The sequence below is a fragment of the Geotrypetes seraphini genome, chromosome 1, assembly GCF_902459505.1.
Source record: "Geotrypetes seraphini chromosome 1, aGeoSer1.1, whole genome shotgun sequence".
Taxonomy (NCBI): domain Eukaryota; kingdom Metazoa; phylum Chordata; class Amphibia; order Gymnophiona; family Dermophiidae; genus Geotrypetes; species Geotrypetes seraphini.
In genome coordinates, this window is record NC_047084.1 from 485,601,872 (window position 1) to 485,622,337 (window position 20,466).

Sequence of the window (20,466 nt, forward strand, 5' to 3'; positions counted from 1 at the left end):
GATTATGTGCAGTATGGCTACAAATCGTAAGGCTCCTAGTGCTACTGAAAGTGCTCTGGAGGGGGGGAAAAAAAAGTGAAGACCTTACCAAAAAAGGCTGAATTATTGGATATGCTTCATAGAATGAAATCAGCTTGGCATTATGGCATTAATGAATCTACTGTTAAATATATAAAGACGACAGAAAAACAAATTTATGAAACTCTTGCTGCAGCTACACCAGCGGGTGCGAAGACATTGCATGTTGTGCATGCAATCTTTCACATGTGGAAACTGCAACATATATGTGGGTGCAGGATTGCTATAAGAAGAGAATTCCTGTGCTGCTAAGAGAACAGACAAAGTCTTTGTATGAAACTTTAAGGAAAGGGAAGGGGAACAGTCAGCCAGTAAAGGGTGGTTTGATAAATTCCGGCACAGGTATGGCCTATGCAATGTAAAAGTGACAATAGAAGCAGCATCTGCCAACCAAGAGGCGGCTAGAGAATTCCCTACAACCTTAAAGAAAATTACTGAAGGGATATTGAGCCCGAGCAGGCATTCAATGCCACAGAGGACTTTCATCTGCAAAGAGGATAAATGAGCTGCTACCCACATTACTCCTCTCAAGTTGCTTCACTGGCTCCCTATCCGTCTCTGCATACAATTCAAACTCCTCTTACTGACATTCAAGTGTACTTGCTCTGCAGCTCCTCAGTATATCTCCTCTCTTATTACTCCCTATACTTCCCCCCCCAGGAACTCCGTTTGCCAGATAAGTCCCTCCTGTCGGTACCCTTCTCCCCTACTGCCAACTCCCATCTCCGTCTCTTCTATCTTGCTGCGCTGCATGTCTGGAGCAAAATGTCTGGCTTGTTACATCAGGCTCCGTCTCTGGTGGTATTCAAATTCAGGCTGAAAGCCCACTTATTTGAAGCTGCGTTTAAATCTTAACCCTATCAACATATCTGTCTGTCATCCCCTCAATAATCCCCTACCACCTCCTCTAATTCCTTTCATAAGCACTAAGTTCAGACTCCCCTTTGTACTATGTGATTCCACCTCATCAGCTCTCCCCTTAATTCCCTACATGTCCACTAGTATGTTCTCCAACTCCCCTTTTGTCCTATGTGTCTGTCATAATTAGATTGTAAGCTCTTTTGAGAAGGGACACTCTCTTGCGTGTACAATGTGCAGTGCTGGATACATCTGGTAGCTCTATAGAAATAATAAATTGTTTTTGTAAAAGGCTGCAAGAGATAGACTAACTATGCTGCTTTGTGCTAATGCTGCAGGCCATATGATAAAGCTTACACTGATTTTTTTGAATACTTTATTGAGTAAATTCAAAGGCAATAACAAAACACAATAATGCATCAAATTCACAAGAACAACATCTTCCATAGTCCCACGAAAGCAAGAAGTCGTAACGGGATTCTTCAGTACCATGCTATATATTCCAACCCAGAGAACTAAACCCCTCCCTTAAACCCCCCCCCAAACAAATAAACAATCATGCCATACCAAAAAATAAAGAGTCAAACATATCATAGCAACACCAGGGTGAGACTACTGAGGACAACACGTCCACTTAATGTAAGGGTCCCAAATCTTAAGGAAAAGAGAAAGTTGATTATACATCAATGAAGCCAGTTTGGACATGCGAAAAATAAAATCTAGTTTATCAAGGAAATGCTGCCTGGTTGGTGCCTAAATTGATTTATAAAGCTGCTAACCCCCGAGTCTTGAAGGGAAAAGATAAGTTCCAGTGCCTGTTTACTGGATGCACAACAAGAAGGCTTGGACAAGAGCACTTATCCTCGAGTGGTTTCATCGGTGTTTTGTGCCAGAAGAAAATATCTTGCCAGTAAGGGAAAAGAATTCAAGATGCTGTTGTTATTGAAAAATGCCTCTGCATACCCAGAACCACATGAGTTCAACACTGAGGATGTTGAGGTCGTCTATATGCCCCCCCCCTAGCACAACATCTCTCATCCAGTCTCTCGACCAGAGGTTAATAAGGACATTCAAGGTGCACTACACATGGTATTCAATGGAAAGGATTAACACAGCAGTGGAAAAAGACTCCAACATGGAACTCATCATGAAAACGTGGAAGGACTTCACTATCACTGATGCCATCAATGTCACTGAAAGAGCAATGAAAGCTGTGAAGCTAGATACAGTGAACTTATGATGGAAGAATCTTTGGCCTGAATGTGTAAAGGAGTTCACAGTCATTACCACAGAGCCAGTCAAAGAAATTATGAAAGACATCATGGGACTTGGCTTTCAAGATATGGATCTGGAGGATATTCAAGACTTAATAGATACCAGAGCCGACGAATTAACAGATGACCTAATGGACCTGACTGTTCCTGGAGGAGAGACAATACCAGATGAAGAAGTGCCAGAAAACAAGTTTACGTTGAACAATATTAAAAAGGGTCTGTATAGGTTCAATGCTGTCATGGACTATGAATTTTTATGACATTGACCCATCCATGGTATGTGCCTTGAAGGTGAAGGAGTTAGCAGAAGCAGCAATGTCTAGATGCACGAATAAATCTCTACGCTTTTCTATGTGTTTCTCAGATATTTATAGCAGCTCGAATCTTGTGATGGAAGAACTCAAAATCCCTGATCACTCAATTCACAAGATTTGGGCTGCTATAAATATCTGAGAAACACATAGAAAAGCAAAGAGATTTTCAAATTTTCCTGCCATTGAAGTTGATCCAATGAAAATACACCGAGGCACATAAATTACGTCACAGCTCTTAGGTGCGCCATTTTTAGCGGCTAAATGAAGTGAATAGTTGGCGTTTCTGATCAGGGAATGCTCAACATATCTGAGGTAATATATTTTACTTGAATAGCCTTAAATTATAGATAGTTCTGGTTCTGTGATTAGTCCTGGGAGCTTGTGTTTAGCATAAATATATTAATCGGGTAGATGTTAATGCAGTGAGGTCTCTTGATTCATGAATCATTTGATAGGGCCAGGAATTCTTGGCATATTGGCAGCATTAGACAACATATGTAGACTTTCTAACCTTTCCAGGCTTTCCCAAATTAAACCCGAGTTGGTGTCATAACAATATATGATGAATATACTGGATGAACTTATTACAATATATTGAAAATGTAGTAATAGAAATTTATAATAGTTTAAACAATAAAATATTTAAGATTTATTAATGAGCAAGTGCTCGATTATATGTTTTAGATTGTAGTTGTCTAAGTAAAGTATTCATTTATATATTTATATTAGTAAACACTCCTCCTGAAGAAGCCTTCGTGGCGAAACTCAGGACTGAGTTGGGGAGTTGAGAAAATCCAATATTTTGCACATCTGCACTTTTTGCATAATTTGGACACTTTTATTCACTAACTCTCATTGGAACAGCAAGCCTGCAGAGCCACAAGAGTTGACCAATCAAGATATACAAGATAAGTGCAATAATTTATTTAATAGTGCATAAGAGACAGTATTAGTACTTGTTGGATGGTCTTGCACTACAAGATCAGAAATAATGTATAATAAGGGACCTAAAAATGCGATGATGGTCCCTAAATGATCCCATTGTGGCTCGCATGCAAGAGATAAGATACTGAGCACTTTTTATATGTTTAAATATTTATTCACACACATATATATAATCTGAGGATATAAAAGCAAATTAAATTTACAATTTTGTAAGCATGAATTGAAGAAGCTGGTAAATAACTTGAATTAACAGTATAATGTTCAACATTATCAAGAGTTATATGAATACAGTATATGAACCCTATGAACCCGAGTTTAACAAAAGCAAAGACGTGCATTTTAGTTCTTTGCCCTGATATTTTGTATATTGGTGGATTTTCCGTGATTTAATGGGATTCTGTGTATGTACATGGTAAGTACTACATAAGAACATAAGCAGTGCCTCCGCCGGGTCAGACCATAGGTCCATCCTGCCCAGCAGTCCGCTCCCGCGGCGGCCCGAACAGGTCACGGCCTGTCTGAGTCACCAGAAGGGGCCCCCTTGCCACCTTGGTTTCCCATTGAGTCCTATCTTCCCATCGAAGTCCTAACCCTCCTGTCTTGCACATGCACGACCTGGTTGGATTTCTATACTTATTACCTAGTTAGCTTTCTATACCTGTGTTACATCCCAGCACCTCTCTCAGTATCCCACGATCCCCCTATCCCTCAGGAATCCGTCCAATCCCTGTTTGAATCCTTGTACTGTACTCTGCCTGATCACTTCCTCCGGTAGCGCATTCCAAGTGTCCACGACCCTTTGTGTGAAAAAAAACTTCCTTGCATTTGTTCTGAACCTATCTCCCTTCAGTTTTTCCGAATGCCCCCTCGTGCCTGTTGACCCCTTCAGCCTGAAGAATCTGTCCCTATCCACCCTCTCTATGCCCCTCATGATCTTGAAGGTCTCTATCATATCTCCCCTGAGCCTCCTTTTTTCCAGAGAGAAGAGCCCCAGCCTATCCAACCTCTCGGCGTACGGGCAGTGTTCCAGCCCTCTTACCAGTTTTGTTGCTCTCCTTTGGACTCTCTCAAGTACCGCCATGTCCTTCTTGAGGTACGGCGACCAATATTGAACGCAGTATTCCAGATGCGGACGCACCATCGCTCGATACAATGGCATGATGACTTCCCGCGTCCTGGTTGTTATGCCCCTCTTTATGATGCCCAGCATCCTGTTGGCTTTTTTCGAGGCTGCTGCGCACTGTGCAGATGGCTTCAGTGATGCATCCACCAGCACACCCAAGTCTCTCTCAAGACTGCTGTCTCCCAACAATGCCCCTCCCAATTTGTAGTTGAACAACGGGTTCTTTTTCCCTATATGCATGACCTTGCATTTTTCCACGTTAAAGCGCATTTGCCATTTGTTTGCCCAGTCTTCCAGCTTGTCCAGGTCCCTTTGCAGGTCCTCACACTCCTCCCTGGACCTAGTGTGAGGACCTGCAAAGGGACCTGGACAAGCTGGAAGACTGGGCAAACAAATGGCAAATGCGCTTTAACGTGGAAAAATGCAAGGTCATGCATATAGGGAAAAAGAACCCGTTGTTCAACTACAAATTGGGAGGGGCATTGTTGGGAGACAGCAGTCTTGAGAGAGACTTGGGTGTGCTGGTGGATGCATCACTGAAGCCATCTGCACAGTGCGCAGCAGCCTCGAAAAAAGCCAACAGGATGCTGGGCATCATAAAGAGGGGCATAACAACCAGGACGCGGGAAGTCATCATGCCATTGTATCGAGCGATGGTGCGTCCGCATCTGGAATACTGCGTTCAATATTGGTCGCCGTACCTCAAGAAGGACATGGCGGTACTTGAGAGAGTCCAAAGGAGAGCAACAAAACTGGTAAGAGGGCTGGAACACTGCCCGTACGCCGAGAGGTTGGATAGGCTGGGGCTCTTCTCTCTGGAAAAAAGGAGGCTCAGGGGAGATATGATAGAGACCTTCAAGATCATGAATGCTTGAATTGTATTGCTAAAGTGTACAATACAATAACTTGTTTATCTGTACAGTACTGTACAGTATGTATTGTATTTCATACTTTTTATACATTGAGGAAAAGTTGATGAAAAATGATTGGTGGCAACTTCAATAGTAAATACTGTATTAAATTAAACTTTAAACTGCCACTTCATACTTGTTTGCTCATGTTTGGAAACTACAGTAAAGAGCTTATGTCTTAAATTAATCTATGCCTGCAAATATAGAGGGAACAGTTATTTGTGTATTTATGGTATTTGTGAGGGTTGTGCTCCAAACACCCACAGATATGGAGGGAGAACGTTATTCTCAAATTTATGGTATTTGCGAGAGGGCTGTGTCCCCATATCCTCATGAATATGGAGGGAGACCTGTATTTTATTATTCTGGGACTTGATAAGACCAGTACTGTAAATATCTAACTTTACTTCTTAGTCATTGCTTTAAGATAATTCCTCTTACCGGATAGTTCAAATTGGTAAATGCCTTTAGTAGCCATAACTACCTCTTCATTGAGAGAAACCTTAATTAATTTGAAGGTATCTGCCACAGGTCCTGTGGGTGCTGCCTGTTCCTTCCCTTGTTTGAAAGCAGCAGAAGCACCTACCAACATAAATATTTAATATCACGTAATGGCAAATTCACACATCAAGCATGCATTTCAGGAACTGATTAGAGGGGCAAGTCCCTCAGAACTGTCAAGTACTGTCCATGTTCAAAATGGAAATCAAACAACTATATACCAGTTAGCTTGAAAGCTAGTATAAAACAATTTCTGGTTACACATTTGTAAATTATAATTAGTATTTATTTAATTTTCTATACCATTCTCCCAAGGAAGCTCAGAACGGTTTACATGAATTTATTCAGGTACTCAAGCATTTTTTCCCTGTCTGTCCTGGCAAGCTCACAATCTATTTAATGTACCTGGGGCAATGGGAGGATTAAGTTAACTTGTTCATGGTCAAAAGGAACAGTGTGGGTTTGAACCCACAACCTCAGGCTGCAGCTTTAACCACTGTGCCACACTCTCCCCTCAAGAGCATGACAGCCCAGAAAAGAGATTCTGCCAGTCCAGCCATACCGAGAAGTTTTAGAATGTTGGTGGCAAACTCTGTGGAGAATACCAAGTTATTTACTTGTAGAAGGTATTCTCTGTGGACAAGAGGATACAAGTCGTCACAAGCATAGGGGACATCACTGATGTAGCTCAGTATGACCGCATTGCTTCACTTCCTTTACTCTAAAAACTTTAGAAAAGCTTCAGTGTACATGTGTGCCACTTCTTTCCTGTTGCTTTTGCATAGGATGTCAGTCTAGTATTAAGGCTTAGAGCAGAATACATCTCTTTGGGAAGATAGGTTGGTATGTGAGGACCTAATCCTCCAATCCACAAAGAACACCTTCTACAGGTAATTTGGTTTTCTATGCGGACAAGTAGGATGGTAAGTCCTCACATCATGGGACTTCCTAGCTACAGGGTGCCTTCAACAGAAAAAAAAAGGGGGGGGGAACAGCTAACACAAGATCCTGTAATCTGCACACACCAACATATTTTGGATAGCAAGTATCCTTTTCCATATTTTCTGTTGAAATTGCGCCACAGTACAGTCAATTAAACTTCATAGTAAAGGCAAGGCAAATGAATAAAACCAGGACACTTAGCTGTAGTAATCTCCTCTTGATTCTGATTCCAAGCAGACTTCACAAGTCTCACAATCCTGCAGTCTGGGTTTCCATGTCCCCACTGCTCCCACGGAATTAAACGCTTCTCCTTCCCGGCAGCTGCTCTTTCTTTCTTCGGGCCACCAGCAACTTGAGGTAAATACGCCGACTTCAACAGCCCAGAAACTTTCCCTCTGCTACTATTTCCTGTCCCTACATAGGCAGGAAGCAGTAGCAGAGGGAAAGCTTCCAGGTCGCCAAAGGCTGCGTGTTTACTAGAGAGCTGCACGGGAACGGGAATCCTGCAGAACCCACAGCCATGGGATTGGAGGCACCTCAAGGGGCTCGAATACCTTAGTGTGCCTCCTTTTTCAGGTCCCAAAGTCATTTACATCAATACAAAAATTCAGTGCAGATATTTTGACTTGGCTCATATCATTGCCTCCTTTGTCAAATGCAGATTAATTATTTACTTCTGTATTATTTTTTCAGAAATAAAAACTACTAGACAGCATATTTTCTTTTTTACTTATCGTTTTAATGCAGTGTCTCTAGCATGCCCCGACGGGACCCGTTTCGCCCACAAGGGCTTTCTCAAGGGTTCATAGAGGAGCTCTTTCCTAGCGTCCTTCCTCGTTTAGCACTAAAGACATAAACTGCCCCAGGTACATTAGACAGACTGTAAGCCTACTGGGACAGATAGGGAAAATGCTTGAGTACTTGAATGTAAACCGCTTAGGCTATAAGTGGTATATAAAATACTAAAATAAAAAAATAAAATACATATACAAGTATAAAGGAGGGCCTCCATTTAAGCACACCCAGGCCATGCAGTAGGAGCTTATTCTATAACTAGTGTTTAAGCCCGTTATATTAACGGGTGCTAGAATAGATGTGTAGACATTTAGCACAATGGGGTGCTGAGCATTTCTTTCATTCTTTTTTTTATCTGTTTTTCTTTCTCTCTCCCTGCCCCCCCTTTCTTTATTTCTGTCTCTGTCCCACTGTCTGTGTGTTTCTGTCTTTCTGTCTGTCTCTTTCCTGACCCCCTGTCTTTCTGTCTGTATGTCTCTCTCTCTGGCTGTGTGTCTGTCTTTCTTTCTTTATGTCTCTTCTCACTTCCTTTTACCTCCCATGTCCCCCTGTCCAGCAGCTGTTTGTACTTGGAGATCCCTACTGGCTCAGGTATTTAAAGTTTGATTTTGGAGTAAAGGGGGGGGGGGCACAGAGCACGGCAAAGGTGGAGAGCAAGGGTGGGACAAAATTTTGTGCCCACCTGCTTTGCGATCAGCTCCTCCCCCTTTGAAAACAATTGAAGGTCTGGTTTGCCACTGCCTTTCATACTTCACAGATGCAAAGTATGTGGGGAAAAGAAGATGGCTGGTTTCAAAATGAAATGATTATGCCTATTTTTGTGGGTCCATCCAAACTCTTTTAGTGCTTTTCCCTGTCCAGCAGTAGCCCTTCTCCTTTCCTTTTACCTCCCCCCTGTCAGTTCCTTCAGGAGTACTGCTCCCAGCAATGATCTTTCGCTGTCCCTATGCAGCAGTAACCACACCCTCTGTCCGGGTTTTTGCAGCACCTGCACCTGGGTGCCCATACCACCCTCCACTTTATCTCCCCCGATCACCCGGTACCCGGGCCCTCTCCTCCTCCTACCGTTGAAGGGGTGCTTGCAGCGTCCCCTATAGTTCAGCTCTATCCAACGCTCGAACCGTCTCCATGTGCTCCTGCTCCAGGGTACTCAAGTACCCTCCCCACACACACACCCCACCCCCCTCATCGGATGGGAGTGGGTGAAGGAGAAGAGGGAGGCTGGGACAGTATCGTGAAGAGGAGTGGAGGATAATGAGTTGAGTGTGTGACTGTGCGGCCGGCCCTTGCTTCCTGCTCGGCTCCGTGGGCAGCGTTTGTTTCTTGTCTTTCGGCCTGCTACACGTTAGCAGCACGGGGCGGAGCCTGGAAACTGTGTCGAGGAAGGGCGATGGGGAAACCGGCGCAGGTAGAGTTCTACTCTACTGTGCATGCGGGGACATGGCACTATGGACGCACGGAGCCACGAAGATTGAAGTGTGCATGCGCGCTAAGGGTATTATTATAGCGGATGGCACCTAGGCATCTAGGTATTGTTAAAGAATACTTGCTTAACCAGTATCAGTGCCTGCAGTTAAACCAACTACAGAGCTAGTGTACAGGCACCTAGATGCTGCAGGAATGCATGTAACTTGTGGTTATCTGTACGTTATGTCCGTAAGAGGGAGTGCCACCTATGTCCCACCAATGCTCTGCTCCCCTGCAAATACCTGCTTAAATTACATAGTGTGTATTTGCAGAATAGCACTTAGGCACCTGTTACCAATGTTTGCACATGTGCATGCAAGTGCTATTATTCTAAACATTTATGCATGGAAAGCCAGATTCAGTAAATAGCACCCAAATAAATCAGTGCCCAGTGCTAGTCTGTAAAGGGTGATCTAGGATGAGCACTCTTTATAGAATAACATTAGTCACTGAATTTGGGTACAAGGACTTACACCAACAGAAACCAGGTGTAAATCCTGGAGCGTAAGTTGGGAATGCATTCCTGGTGTTATAATACCATGTGCAATGTTCCGGAATGCCTCGACCCACCCATGTCTCTCCTATGGGAACACCCCTTTTTGTAGTTACATGCGGATAACACTTAGGCACTATCCTATAACTGGGCATGTAAGTATTTCCATGCTGATCTGCCACTCCATCAAGGTTTTGGTGCCTTGCATCAATTAAAACATGTTTCTAAGGAGAAAGACAGGAGCGGAATTATTGCCTAACTTTAGACGTCATTTATAGAATTTTCCCAAAAATGTGCAATGTACAATCTTTTCAATCTCTTCATCTTCTCCTTCTTCTTACAAACAGGGCAGCTATACATCAACCCCTCAACTCGCCCTGCGGAACAGATTCCAGATTCTTCAGGAAGGAACTGCTGATGAGGAACAGGAGCAGGAACAGGAGCAGGCCCAACACACAGCTCCATCTCCAGGGACAACTGACCGGCTCCCCCCAAAGAAGCGCAGAGTAATAGTCATCGGGGATTCCATGCTGAGGGGCACCGAGGGACCAATTTGCAGACCGGATATGCAATCTGGGGAGGTCTGCTGTCTGCCTGGAGCCAGGATACGAGATGTCACCGCCAGTCTGGATAGACTACTCACGCCCCGAGACCACTTTCCTATGCTTCTTGTCCACATAGGAACCAACGACACTGCCAGGAACACACCGGAGACCATCACCAGAGACTTTAGAGCACTGGGTGAGAGGCTGAAGCGGACAGGAGCGCAGGTGGTTTTCTCATCGATCCTCCCAGTTAGAGGCAAGGGAAGAGCCAGAGATGAACGTATCCTGAGGACGAACGAGTGGCTACAGGGATGGTGCCGGGATATGAACTTCGGATTCCTAAACCATGGGGAAGCGCTACAAGGACTTCAGGGACCAGACGGACTCCATCTGACCAGTAGGGGTAAGAACGTCTTCGGACACCGACTAGCCCGCCTGCTTCACAGTGCTTTAAACTAGGTAAGTCGGGGGAGGGTACCCATTCACATATTAGTGCAGAAAGGAATTATCCTGATGAGGTGAGTCGAAACTCCACTTCCATGTCCAAGGTAAGTACCCACATTGCAAACAGTTCTTTGGGAGTCACACCGACTCGGGTAGGATACGCCTCACAGGGACTTAGCAAACACAAGATATGGAGGGCCATGTATGTCAATGCACACAGTTTAGGTAACAAAATTCTAGAATTGGAGGCTGAAATAAGGAATGCCGACCTAGATGTGGTGGCAATATCTGAAACTTGGTTTACGGACTCACATGGGTGGGATATGGCTATACCGGGCTACAATCTACTTCGTCAGGATAGAGAGGGCAGGTTAGGAGGGGGGGTAGCTCTATACATTAAAGAGGACATCAAAACCACCAGGATCACAGATGTCAAGTACACCGGGGAGTCCCTCTGGGTAAACCTGGCAAAAGGCAGAGAAAAATGCCTGTATCTAGGTGTGGTATACAGACCCCCAAGACAACTGGAAGACATGGACGCAGAATTAATTGAAGACATAGAGAATATCACTCTACGAGGAGAAGCTGTACTGCTAGGGGACTTCAATATGCCTGATGCAGACTGGAACTCATTTTCAGCGACAACCAGCGGTAGCAGGAGGCTCTTAACCTCCATAAAGGGAGCACGTCTCAAACAAATGGTAACGGAGCCCACTAGGGCCCAGGCGATCCTCGACCTGGTACTCACCAACGGGGAAAGCGTCTCAGAGGTCTCAGTAGGAGATACGCTAGCCTCCAGCGACCACAACATAATATGGTTCAACCTTAGGAAAGGCTTCCCTAGATCAAACACGAAAACAAAGGTACTCAATTTCCGGGGCACAGACTTCGCACGCATGGGAGATTTCGTCCATCAGACGCTGCAGGACCAAGCGGAGACCGATGATGTAGAAGCTAAATGGTTAACACTGAAATCAACCATACATGAAGCAACTAGCCGCTTCATAAAATCAGTAAATAAACGACAAAGAAACAATAAACCCCAATGGTTCACCGCGGAGATCTCGCACCTCATTAACATAGTAACATAACATAGCGTTTCTCTCCTACAAGCGCACGGAGAAAAGAGAGGCAAAAGTAGAATATAGGCAAAACTTTGAGTGGAAGAAATTCTGGCAAAAAACATTAAAAAGGGGGACAAATCCTTCTTCAGGTATATTAGTGACAGAAAAAGGAACACAGGCGGGATAGTACGCCTTAGAAGACCAGACGGAAGTTACGTGGAAGCAGATTCCGATAAAGCCGAACTACTGAATGAATACTTCTGCTCAGTCTTCACCTGTGAGGCACCGGGACACAGTCCGCAGTTGAAGGCAACACAAAGCACAGAAGACCCGTTTCAGAATTTTGAGTTCACACCAGGTGAAGTTTACAGTGAACTGGCAAGACTCAAGGTGAACAAAGCCATGGGACCAGACAATTTGCACCCAAGAGTGCTCAGAGAATTGAGCGATGTCCTGGCGAAACCGTTGGCTGAGCTATTCAATCTCTCCCTAAGTAAGGGGAAAGTTCCCCTGGACTGGAAATTAGCTAATGTCGTTCCTCTGCATAAAAAGGGTTGCAGGGCAGAGGCTGCGAATTATAGACCGGTGAGTCTCACATCAATAGTGTGCAAACTCATGGAAACACTAATTAAAAGCAAATTGGACACGATCTTGAATGAAGGGAATCTTCGGGATCACTGTCAGCATGGATTCACCAAGGGTAGGTCCTGCCAATCCAATCTCATCAGCTTCTTTGACTGGGTAACAAGAAAGTTGGACTTGGGAGAGCCTTTGGACGTCGTGTACCTGGACTTCAGTAAAGCTTTTGACAGTGTCCCACACCGCAGGCTGCTAAGCAAGATGGAATCGATGGGGTTAGGAGAGACACTAACTGCATGGGTCAATGATTGGCTGAGTGGCAGACTTCAGAGGGTGGTGGTTAATGGTACCCTCTCTAAAACATCGGAGGTGACCAGTGGAATGCCGCAGGGCTCAGTCCTGGGTCCACTCCTTTTCAACATATTCTTAGGGGATCTGATTCAAGGGCTTCAAGGTAAAATAACACTATTCGCTGATGACGCCAAACTATGTAATATAGTAAGTGAATGCAGTTTACAGAATTATATGGCGCAGGACCTGCTTACATTGGAAAGTTGGTCCTCAACCTGGCAGCTAGGCTTCAATGCTAAGAAATGTAAGGTCATGCACCTCGGAAGCGGAAATCCATGCAGGACGTACTTCTTGAACGGAGAAACTTTAACTAGGACTTCAGCAGAACGAGATTTAGGAGTAATCATCAGTGCAGACATGAAAACTGCCAATCAAGTGGAGAAGGCTTCATCTAAGGCAAGGCAGATATTGGCTTGTATCAATAGAAGTTTCGTCAGCCGAAAGCCTGAAGTCATAATGCCGTTGTATAGGGCCATGGTGAGACCTCATCTGGAGTACTGTGTGCAATTCTGGAGGCCACATTACAGTAAAGATGTGCGCAGAATTGAATCGGTTCAACGGACGGCCACCAGGATGATCTTGGGGCTCAAGGGTCTCTCGTACGAAGAGAGACTGAACAAATTGCAGCTCTACACTCTTGAGGAACGTAGGGAGAGGGGAGACATGATCGAAACATTTAAGTACCTCACGGGACGTGTCGAAGTGGAAGATGATATTTTCTTTCTCAAGGGACCCTCAGCCACTAGAGGGCACCCGCTCAAACTCAGGGGCGGAAAATTTCATGGCGACACCAGAAAGTATTTCTTCACAGAGAGAGTGGTTGATCATTGGAACAAGCTTCCAGTGCAGGTGATCGAGGCAGACAGCGTGCCAGACTTTAAGAATAAATGGGATACCCATGTGGGATCCCTACGAGGGTCAAGATAAGGAAATTGGGTCATTAGGGCATAGACAGGGGGTGGGTAAGCAGAGTGGGCAGACTTGATGGGTTGTAGCCCTTTTCTGCCGTCATCTTCTATGTTTCTATGTTTCTATGATGGGCGGTGCCTAGATTTCAAAACTGCTCTTATTCTGGACTCTACAGCTCTACTGCAGAAATTTGTATGTACTTCCATCACTTTAGAAACAACTGTGCTGTGAATATTGGGAAACATAAAATGAATGCAGATTCAAGGCTGATGTCTTAAATAATTTTTCTTTTTTTCCCTCAACATGTGAAAAATGTTTAACACACAGGTCTCTAATTTTAAATAATCACAGGCAAACTGCAGTTTATTATCATTGTATTACCTAGTACAACAATGATACAATATTAACTTTAAACATGAATTTTCTGGGTCACACTGAGTGATCACCCTAAATTAATCTTCCAAGCTATCCAAGTTAGATAGTTCAAAATCTAATAGATGCTGGCACTGTCATCTAGACATAGGGACACTGGATCATCTGTTGTTCTATTGTCTTTTGATACTCAACTTTTGGAAATCTATATGGGGACATATTAATTTGATTCTGGAGACTGCAGTTCCGCTGTCGTATGAAGCAGTAATCTGTAGGACATTGTTATCTCCTACACCTCCACTAGATAGACATAAAAGCAGATTACTTGGTATAATGACTGGGGTAGCCATGCAAATGGTCACTAAAAATTGGAAGAATTTTGACAAATTAAATTTCACTTTTTGGTAGAATTCATTATGCTTGTGTTATAAATATGAGAAAATGAACTCTGAACTAATGGGTAATAATAAGTTGCTTAAACTGATGTGGGGTCCATTAACCAATTTTATCAATCTTAATTAAATAGTGTATTCCCTTATTTCTGGTTTGATTTGCACATCCAGGGAAGGGGGATGGGTGGGAGGGAGAGGGATATTATATTTGGATTTGTTTATTAATTACATGTATGTACTGTTGCATGATTTATTGAATATATTGGAATTAGGGTGGGTGGGAGGGTAGTGAAAATGTTTTCTTATATATTTATTGATTGATGTAAGTGCTGTTTTTCAAATTACTTGTATGTATTCCTTTATGCACTGTTTTTAGACTGAAAAATTAATAAAGATATACAAAAAAAAATCTTCCAAGCTATCTGCTTCTCTACATTTAAAATTTTTTAGATGTCAGTTGTCAGTTTTCTTCCTCATTTCTGTATTCCGTTTAGAACTTTTGAACATCTTCAGTTAGTACTATCTTTTTATCATGTTACCATGTTCTGGGTGCTGTACCACAAAGCTAGCATGCTTGCATGTTTTGGGCTGCTTTACGCCCCCTTTTACAAAACCGTAGTGTGGTTTTTAGCGCTGGCCATAGCGGTAACAGCTCCAATGCTCATAGGAATTCTGTGAGCGTCAAGAGCTGTTACTACCGCAGCCAGCGCTTAAAACCGTATAACAGTTTTGTAAAAGTGGGGATTAGCTAATGAATGTGGTCAAAGTACAAGAACAAGCAAATAACAGCAGTAAGAACTGCAGATCAGATTAGGACCTGAAAATGAAGTAGAATAAATGCTAACAGGCAGTGCTGATAAAACAGATCTCTGTAACAGCCTCTCCTTTCTCTTTCTTATTTTTCTCTCTAATTATGTTTCATTATAATATTCTAAGTTAGAAACCCATCATTCCCACATTTCAATAGATTTGTGATGGCTTATTTATTCAGATGGAATTTAGCTAATGCTTCTTACCATGCTCTTCCATTTTACTAGTCAATGTGTCTGGGTCATCATCTAAAAAGAAATCTGGAAGCAAAGGGTGACCTAAAAAGAAAAGAAAACCAGATGAATGTTCCATTGCTGCTGTAACTACTAATTTCATGGCTGTTTAAGTGACAGACACTGCCTTAGATGCTATAAACGAACAACAACAAAAAAAAAAGTACTATTACTATTATTTCTATAGCGCTACCAGACGTACACATCGCTGTACAGAGTCACAAAGAAGAAAACAGTCCCTGCTTGAAAGAGCTTACAATCTAAACAGCCAAGACAGGCAAACAGAATGTCATGGATACCATTAAGGGGAATGGTTAATCAGCTGGCTGGGATGGTGGGCAAAGGAGTAGGGTTAAAGATTGAAGGCTATATCAAAAAGGTGGGTTTTCAGTCTGCTTTTAAACAAGGGAAGGGAAGGTGCTTGGTGGACAATTCAGGTAATTTATTCTAGGCATACGGGGTAGCTAGATGAAAAGAACGAAGCCTGGAATTGGCAGTGGAGGAGAAGGGTATAACTAAGAGCAGCTTAGCTGAAGAACAAGTAGAGTTATCTGGGAGAGAGAAGAGAGGAGAGATATTGCAGGGGCAGCAGAATGAATACACTTGAGGGTCAGCAATAGGAGCTTGAACTGTATGTGATGGTGGATAGGGAGCCAGTGAAGTGACTTAAGGAGAGGGGTGACATGAGCGTAGTGAGGTTGATAGAAGATGAGTCATAAGAACATAAGAATAGCCTTACTGGGTCAGACCAATGGACCATCAAGTCCAGTAGCCTGTTCACACGGTGGCCAATCCAGGTCCCTCGTACCTGGCCAAAACCCAAGGAGTAGCGATATTCCATACTACCAATCCAGAGCAAGCAGTGGCTTCCCCCATGTCTTTCTCAATAACAGACTATGGACTTTTCCTCCAGGAATCTGTCCAAACCTTCCTTAAAACCAGCTATGCTATCCGCTCTCATCACATCCTCTGGCAACGCATCCCAGAGCTTAACTATTCTCTGAGTGAAAATTTTTTCCTCCTATTGGTTTTAAAAGTATTTCCCTGTAACTTCATCGAGTGTCCCCTAGTCTATGTAATTTTTGATGGAGTGAAAAATCGATCCACTTGTACCCGTTCTACTCCATTCAGGATTTTGTAGACTTCAATCATATATCTCCCCTCAGCCATCTCTTTTCCAAGCTGAAGAACCCTAACCATTTTAGTGTTTCCTCATACGAGAGGAGTTCCATCCCCTTTATCATCTTAGTCACTCTTCTTTGAACCTTTTCTAGCACCACTATATCTTTCTTGAGATAAGGAGACCAGAACTGAACGCAATACTCCAGATGAGGTCGCACCATGGAACGATACAGGGGCATTATAACATTCTTAATCTTGTTAACCATCCCTTTTTAAATAATTCCTAGTATCCTGTTTGCTTTTTTGGCCGCCGCCACACATTGGGCGGAAGGTTTCATTGTATTGTCTACGATGATACCCAGATCCTTTTCTTGGGCGCTAACCCCCAAGGTGGACCCTAGCATCTGGTAACTGTGATTCAGGTTATTCTTCCTGAAGTGAAAGGCTGCTACTTTACCTCAGGCTCAATGTGACAATAGAAAAAACAAAAATAAAAATAATAACCAACAAGATTACATTGTATATTCCAAAGCAAATAACTTTTATTCTAGTATAGCAGCATTTGTCAAATCAGAAATAAATCAATTTGGACATATACAATGGAGAGAAAAAAACCTCACAAGAACATTCCCAATGTGCATCACTTTGCATTTGTCCACATTAAATTTCATCTGCCACTTGGATGCCCAGTCTTCCAATTTCCTAAGGTCCGCCTGTAATTTTTTACAATCTGCATGTATTTTAACAACTTTGAATAGTTTAGTGTCATCTGCAAAATTTAATCACTTCACTCGTCGTTCCAATTTCCAGATCATTTATAAATAAGTTAAATAGCACCAGTCCTAGTACAGATCCCTGCGGCACTCCACTGTTTACTCTCTTCCATTGAGAAAAATGACCATTTAACCCTACCCTCTGTTTTCTATCCAATAACAAATTCCTAATCCACAACTGAACTTTGCCACCTATCCCATGACACTTTAATTTTCTCAGGAGCCTCTCGTGAGGAACTTTATCAAAAGCTTTCTGAAAATCTAGATACACTATATCAACCAGCTCAACTTTATCCACATGTTTATTCACACCTTCAAAGAAGTCAAGCAAATTGGTGAGGCAAGATCTCCCTTGGCTGAACCCATGCTGACTCCGTCTCATTAAATCATATTTGTCTACGTGTTCCACCATTTTATTTTTTATAATTGTTTCTACCATTTTGCACGGTACTGAAGTGAGGCTTACCGGTCTGTAATTTATCGGATCTCCCCTGGAGCCCTTTTTAAAAAATCGGTTTAACATTGGCCACCCTCCAATCTTCAGGTACTACAGACTATTTTAGCGACAGGTTACAGCAGAATTTTTCACAGATTGCAAGGGGAAGAGGCAACACGGCAGGAGACCAGTTAGAAGTAGATTATAGTAATCTAAATGCAAGGTTATGAGAGCATTGACAAGGGTCTGGGTAGTGTGCTCAGAAAGGAAGGGGGCAAATTTTGGTAATATTGAAAAGACAGAAGCGACAGGTCTTAGCAGCTTGTTAGATGTGCGTAGGAAATGAGGGATCGGAATTGAAGACAACTCCAAGGTTGCGAGCAGAGGAGACTGGAACAATGACAGTATTATCTACCGAGATGAAGAAAGGAGGAGGAGGAGCATAAGGTTTAGTAGGAGAAAGGAGCAGCTCAGTCTTGGGACATATTTAGTTTCAGAGATGGCAGGACTTCCAGGCAGCAATGTAAGCCAAACAGGCAGAGACTTTTTATTGGAGTTTAGGTGAAATTTCGGGTGTAGAGAGGTAGATCTGGGAGTCATCAGCATATAGGTGATACTGGAAGCCATGGGAGGAGATCAGGGCATCGAGGGAAGAGGTGTAGAGAGAGAAGAGAAGAGGTCCTAAGACAGAACCCTGAGATACATCAACTGCTAGCGGGGTAGCAGCAGAAACGGACCCACCAACACATACACTAAAGGTGCATTGGGAGAGGTAGGAGACAAACCAGATAATAGATTCACTGAATCCAAGTGAGGGCAGCGTATCAAGGAGTAAGCTGTGATTAACAGTATCAAAGGGATAACCAAATACAAAGAGGGAGTCACGTGATGCTGTGAGCCGGCGCGCACGTAGCCTAGCCAGCTCCGGAGCTCGTTCCCCCCTTACTCGTAAAAATCGGGACGAACGGCGAGCGCACGACAACGAACTTCGGCGATTTGAGCGGGACAGTATATGGACAGATTCCTGACCGCGAACCAACCAGCCATGTCCTCTAAGTCGACAAAGAAAGATAAGGACAAAAGTAAACCTACTGATGACAAGATGGCGGATCCCACTGGCGGCGTGCTAAAGCAGTTCACGCCGGAGACGCTGGCGGAACTGAAAGCTTTAATAACACAAGCGATTTCTCCCAGTATGGAGCAACTGTCTGCACAATTAACAAAACTAGAAACTATAATGGAAGATCAGGCAGCAAGGGTGACAGTGCTGGAAGAACGTGTTTCCACAACGGAGGATGAGACACGTGTCCTAACAACGGACGTGGCACGCATGAAAGTGCAACTGGATCAACAGCAAGCCAAGCTGGAGGACCTTGAAAATAGGTCCCGAAGGGGGAATTTACGTTTTATGGGGTTCCCTGAGACGATTCCAGACTCCACTCTCCTATCTGTGCTGGAAACATGGCTAACCAACGAACTGCCTATGCCGACTAGCCTGGGCCCAGCGCGCTTTGAACGGGTCCACCGTGTGGGACCTAGGTCGGGGAATGATCAGAGGCCCAGGGTAGTGATTGGAAAACTGCACAACTATAGACATAAGGTGGAGATACTCCGAGAATTTCGACTTAAAAGAGAAAACCTGACCTATGACTCTAACCCCATTCGTATCGGCCAGGATTATTCGGCTGCATTGACTGAAAAAAGGAAAGTATTTTATCCTCTCTGTAGGAGGCTGGCGGATCTTAAATGCCGCTTCCTATTTCTCTATCCAGCTGTCCTGAAAGTCCAGCTAGAGGGTAAATGGCATGTGTTTGACTCAGAGATGTTGGCTGGGGACTTTATTAATAAGCTGGGGGCCCCTGGGCCATCAACAACCTGAACAAATTGGACAAGGTTTACATAATTCTGTGGGCTTCGCAACTACAAGCCATGGTTTATGCTGTTTACCCAATTAGGGGTCTTTTTCATGTTATGTATAAGGGGGGGACGAGTTTCCATGCATCATAGACGTGCTCTACCTTCCTGTATCGTAGTGTTGCAGGATGGGTCACTGTTTTGGGGGGGGAAATGGGGGGAAAAGGGGGGGATTGGGAAGGGAGGGGGGGGGGTTTGGATGTTGGGAAGTGTGTACTTTTTGATCTATCCTTCCATGTGACATGGTTACCAAAATTAGAGAATATGTACGGGTTCAGTGTTGGTTTCAGCTCTGGTGGTTCCTCAGGCGAGGGCTGGGCGCCTGGGGGAGGTCAGGAAACACTGCTGAGCATGTTCTTTTTCGGTGGTCCCGATGAGTGGTAGGACATTCAGAATATTGTCCTGGAATGTCGGGGGCATAACTTCTCCAGTGAAGCGGACCAAGATCTTGAGCAGGTTAAAACATCACAAGGTAGATCTTGCCTGCTTACAGGAAACACGATTAACTATGACTGAACATGCTAAATTACAAAAGGGCTGGGTGGGCCAGATTTTTTCTGCCTCGGCCACTACTAAACACGCTGGAGTGGCCCTCTTGGTACGTAGAGGCTTTCTGGGACGGGTTGAACAGATACATGCAGATACACAGGGTAGAGCCCTACTTTGTAAGGTGATCACATCGGACAGGGTATTCAACATTCTAATAGCTTATGGCCCTAATCAATACGATCACAAATTCTTTCAGGGCCTGGTTACTTTAGGTCAACATGACCCTACAACACCTTTACTGATTTTGGGCGATTTTAATCAAGTTCTGGATC

The 20,466-nt window shown here is 43.7% G+C and overlaps 1 protein-coding gene across 3 annotated transcripts in view; it reads right to left on the reverse strand.

Annotated features, from left to right (window-relative positions):
* The window catches only part of HSDL2 (hydroxysteroid dehydrogenase like 2), a 112,286-nt gene that overhangs the window by 20,066 nt on the left and 71,754 nt on the right, over positions 1 to 20,466 (reverse strand). For 2 of the 3 annotated variants that reach the window (XM_033926113.1, XM_033926123.1), the window contains exons 8-9: positions 15,374 to 15,445; positions 5,945 to 6,085 (exon numbers count right to left, since the gene is read on the reverse strand). In XM_033926113.1, the coding sequence (XP_033782004.1) occupies positions 5,945 to 6,085; positions 15,374 to 15,445 (213 nt within the window). The remainder of the gene's footprint in view (positions 1 to 5,944; positions 6,086 to 15,373; positions 15,446 to 20,466) is intronic. The other variant, XM_033926133.1, reaches the window with a different exon arrangement.